This window comes from Bactrocera oleae, chromosome 4 (genome assembly GCF_042242935.1).
Source record: "Bactrocera oleae isolate idBacOlea1 chromosome 4, idBacOlea1, whole genome shotgun sequence".
NCBI lineage: Eukaryota > Metazoa > Arthropoda > Insecta > Diptera > Tephritidae > Bactrocera > Bactrocera oleae.
The window spans coordinates 44,186,533-44,191,518 of record NC_091538.1 but is presented as its reverse complement, the minus strand read 5'-3'; the positions used below and the strand labels follow the sequence as shown (position 1 = coordinate 44,191,518).

The window sequence follows — 4,986 nt, the reverse complement described above, 5'->3', positions numbered from 1 at the left end:
ACCACATTCATTCCGACTGCCAATTAAATTTGGCGTCAAACTCTACACCAAGGAAGAATCAAGGAGTGAGAAGTCTTTAAAACAAAAATAATTCATTTTAAAATCTAACGAATTTCTTTACCAATTGGACAAGGGTTAAGAAACCACAAACAGTAAATATTCGCCTAAACTTTCAAAATTGATCCCCAGTATGGTGAATAAATAATTCAGTTAGCTTCATTGATTTGTCAAATGAAGTTTTTTATTTTCTATTTGTGTTACTATTTAATTTTTTATTCTCAAGGAATTGAAAAGCTCACAACAAACAAATGCAGAGAAGCGTCAAATTCTGTACTGGAAGTAATTACGTTGGTATTTATAATAACCCCTTGAACTGCATGGAAGGCTATGGGCTTTACGTATATCCCGATGGCAGCGAATACCAGGGGTTCTTTCGACGCGGTCGCTTTCACGGCATCGGACGTCTCACTATGGCAGCACCATATTCTTTTACATTCATCGGCGAGTTCGACAATGGTGAATTGACTATCATTAATAAAATGATCTATCCGGATGGTTTGATATTTAAGGCCAATTTTAATAAAACGAAATTAAATACCGCTAATTGGAATTATCTCAGCAAAACTGATCGTCGCTATACGCGTGAACTTTGTATGGACTTACTACCTGTGGTGCCAAATGAACCGATTTCACGTTATAGCCCACGTTCACTTCAACCGAACAACTTCGATACTGAGGAGGGAATTTTTGTCGAAAAGAGTCGCTTCATCACGAAAATACCGCCACCATTTTATCACTTACGCTTTGTTAATTGTGATAAAGAGATCGATTGGATACGACAATATTGTCGCCACGACGACAGTGACGTAGTCACTGAGCCAGACGAAGCAATTGGACGCCAGATTCTTGAGTCTAATATCAGAGCGTCTACGGAAATAGGTGAAAATCTGTACACATGTACATGTAATACAGATAAAGGATTACAGACAGAACGTTTAGGAAAGTTTTGTCGACGTGCTTTTCATGATCCCGATAATACATCTTCTAGTTCACAATACTCGAGAGATTATAAAGAAGCGCCTAGTTCAATGAGTACCAGCTCATTTTTGGAGGTTCCCATTAAACTAAATATGCAAACGCAGTGTGATAACGAAGTGGCACAACTACGCCTAAAGCCCAATGATCTCGGACCAGAATATTTTTCATAGAATACAATATTCATCTAAATGGAAACACTTGCGGTGAAAAAATTCTACAATGCAACTCCTTAAACATCATATACACATAAATTCTTATTTGCATAAGTGCTTTTGATAAGGAAATATACGCATATTGCTTTATAAGATCTTCTGTTTATTCTTATTGATCTCATAAAATAATTTTCAATCAATGTATCTATAATAATATATGAAGCATTGGAATTCTTTAGACAATGAATTGCTGGACTTTATCCTCGACCATTAAATAACATCGGTTTCAAATAACACACAATTATAATATCACATTTTTTTCAAAAGTCAAAACACTTCTGCTTAGCTCCTTTTATAAAAACCTTGAGTTGAGTGGACTATTAATCGGGCACCATCCCCGTGTAAAGAAGTATGGATCCGAAGTCATTGAAGAAAAAGTGCTGAAGAATATTTGCCCAGGCGTCTTCTATGAGCACCGCCGTTGTCGGAAATTCAATTTTCCATACGTTAATATTATTTTTCTTTGGATGCCAAAAATCAAAAATCCTTGTTGGTCGAACAAACTCTCGTTAGAACTAGCCTTGCTGAATGCAGTAAGGAAATAAAAGTAAGACAACTTCAAGAAGTTTTGTGAGTGGTAGCAAGACTATACAAGGATCTAGCCAAAGGAGCTGTGGAAACTAAATTATCAATCAGACAGCCATATGGCACCTTCACAACCAGCCTGGATGCGGTCTCTGCGAATCCAGTAACCCAGGCAACTGAAAATAGACCAGCCCCTTTGGACCTAAAGGTGGCCTTGGATATATTCACCAACAACTCGATAAGATGGACAATCAGCCCTTTTATCAAGTTTAAATCGCCAGGTGCTGACGAAATCTTTTCAGCCTTACTCCAAAAGGGAGTAGAGCATTTCGTGATGAACATTGTAAAAGCGGTGAGAGAGAGTCATGTGCAGACTTACGTTCCGAATAAGCGGAGAACTAAATTTGTTATCATCATACCTAAAGTAGGTAGGAGGGACCACTTTCTGGCCAAACTTAAAAGCATGGAGAGGCTCGACACCAGAACTGCATCCAAATCTAACACGCATACAGAGCTGTAAGATCTACGAACACTGATCTGTACAATCTGGTTACCGATATCAAGGATAATTTTTTCAACGTGGATGTAGCAGCAATAGTATTTGCAACACCTCTCATTCCAGTATTGTCAACTCTACTATGGAACCTAATTGTAAATGAGCTTCGGGACTTGTTGGAGTCTAAAATCGACTGTCGGGTAGAATCCCATCGATGAGTACTTACGAAGAAAGGTATACAGACGGCTCCAAAGCAATAGTTGTAATATGGGGTGCCAATGGCAGGTTTCCAAATATTTTCAAGCTGAGGTATTCGCTATCAATAGGTATGCAAATATTGTTTTGGAGAAAAACTATAATGGTGAACGTATTACCATTCTCAGTGATAATTCAGCGACACTTTAAGCAATCTCGTCCATTGAAATCAAATCAACAATGATACTAAAGTGCATCAAAATGTTCAACAGGGTTGGCATGAGTAAGGATATTTCATTAGCATGAATGCCTCCCTGGGCATAAAGGTATTCAATGATAATGCTGACCTTCTAGCGAAAGAAGCATTGCAACCAGGCCAATAAGACAGAAACATTTCTTCGCTGTGGGTCCCCATACATTGAGAGAAGAGCTATGGAAGTAGGTAAGTGTAAGAATGCCCGAACTTCGCTGTTTCTAGGAGGCTTTTATACATGTCACTGCTGGCTAAGGTGACATTTGCACACATTGAGATACTGGTCTAAAAACCAATGTCAATTTGTTCGACCATACGGCAGAAACACCAGAACACATACTCCTTCGTCGCCAAGTACTCTAATTAATTTTTTGAATATAAATGTCAATATTGGTTTTATGTTTAGGATCAATTCTCTTATCTAGCCGGTTACTGTACGAACTCTGGGTTAAAAATATACAATGCATATTTTTCAAACGCACAAAAGTTAATAAAAATTAATATATGTAACTTTTAAAAAAATTATAAAGTTTTTATGAAAAAAAATAATAATAGTCGGTCCAACACCAGTATGTCCTTAATCGAAAGAACTCTTTCCGACATTGACGGCCATGGGCGATCCAACACCAGAATGCTCATATTTCTTTCGCGTAGAGCTCCCTTCCCATTTATTGGAACCGCCGATATCGGACCAATATAGCATTGCGGTACATGGCAACTAATGTTTACTGTTATTGCTTTCGTTTTCACAATTGACCAATCAGCGCTCAATTCGAGAAATTTCAATGGGTGTCCCACAGTCGGGTTTACGTAACGGGAACGGATCCGGACTTTTATCCGGACAAGAACTGTCAACCCGACTGCATTTTTTCAAATTACTTCAGAGAAATATTTTTTTCCGCAACAACAACAAATTTTATTGGAACACAAGAAAACATTTTGACATTCAAGATTTGAACCTCTTCTATACGTCTTATTGTGAGAATCTCTCAATGCTCCGCAAAATTCTTGATTATACTAGTTGTGTGGAAATTCCTCTAATAATCACAATAAATAAATCGTTTTATGATGGGACATTCGCTCGGAAACTTTAGGCATATGTGCATTTTGACAGCTCAGTTCCGAAATAACTAATCTTTGACAATTCTTGCATATATTGCAAGTGTTAATTAATTTACCGCAATACAATTCTCAGATTACCTGTTGAAAGAATATTCCTTTAACTACATATTTTTATGCTATTTAGACCAATGCTGTTTGCGGAAGAGATATTTTTTTGAACTCTTCAATCACGCTTGTAACGAATCGTTACTCAACTGAGTACTGACTTCCCGCACAGCTGGGTACACGAGTGCCCCTTCTCACGTTAATTTAATTCATTTCTACTTCAACTTCAAGAATCATATGATACTTTAATTACATTTCATTTCCATAAGTCAATCAAATCGTAACACCCAACAAACATAAGCGGATTTATATTGATTATCTCCTTAAACAGTTCCGACTGCAATCAAATTAGTAAAAAACAGATATGTTATTTTATTAATTTCTTTCCGGTAGCAATGTTGATCATTAATTATAAAAAATATCGTCAATGAAAACAATAAGAATTCTTCTCTTAAATGCTTATTAAACTTAATTACAGCACTTTCAAAAAATATAGAACATTACATCGCCAATTGACGCCTCAACAATGCAAGATTAATTAATCAAAATTAATCAAACGCTTCAGTGCAATCGATGCTCGTGCTGACATAATTTATCATTCGTACAATTCGCGAGCACTGTCAGCCATCTTCTATACATGTAGGTACGTCTGTATAGATATTTATATGGCGTACTGTACAAGTATACCGACCGGCTTCCAACAGGGACAATGCACCGCCTAAACAGATGTTATTAACCTAAGGTGAGTATGAGTATAAGGCCGAAACCTGGGAATATAGAGGTTCGCATCACACACAACAAACACGTACTTATATAGTCTGAGTTATAGCATGCGACTCATATTATATTCTAATTATGCCTGTTCAAGTAAATATTTTTGAAATGCGTAAGCAAATTGTATAGGTTTTTGTTAAAGCAGATTTTGCATCAAATTAAACAAATAAAGCGTATTGTTCGTATTTGGATTAACTGTGTCATAGCCTCATAGGTGATTATACTATATTGACCTGTGAGTTTTATGGTTTCTGAATGTTCTCATTACGAAGTAAAACAGCAACACACCGAAAATTTATGAGATGAAATGACTCCAAGAGCTGGCT

General features: G+C 36.8%; 1 protein-coding gene across 1 annotated transcript; it reads left to right on the top strand.

Annotated features, from left to right (window-relative positions):
* Positions 1-207: 207 nt before the first annotated feature.
* Positions 208-1,343, top strand: LOC106624418 (uncharacterized). Its single transcript, XM_014244154.3, has one exon. It carries the CDS (start codon positions 309-311, stop codon positions 1,206-1,208), a length of 900 nt encoding a protein of 299 aa, XP_014099629.2. The 5' UTR covers positions 208-308; the 3' UTR covers positions 1,209-1,343.
* The last annotated feature ends 3,643 nt before the right edge of the window (positions 1,344-4,986 follow it).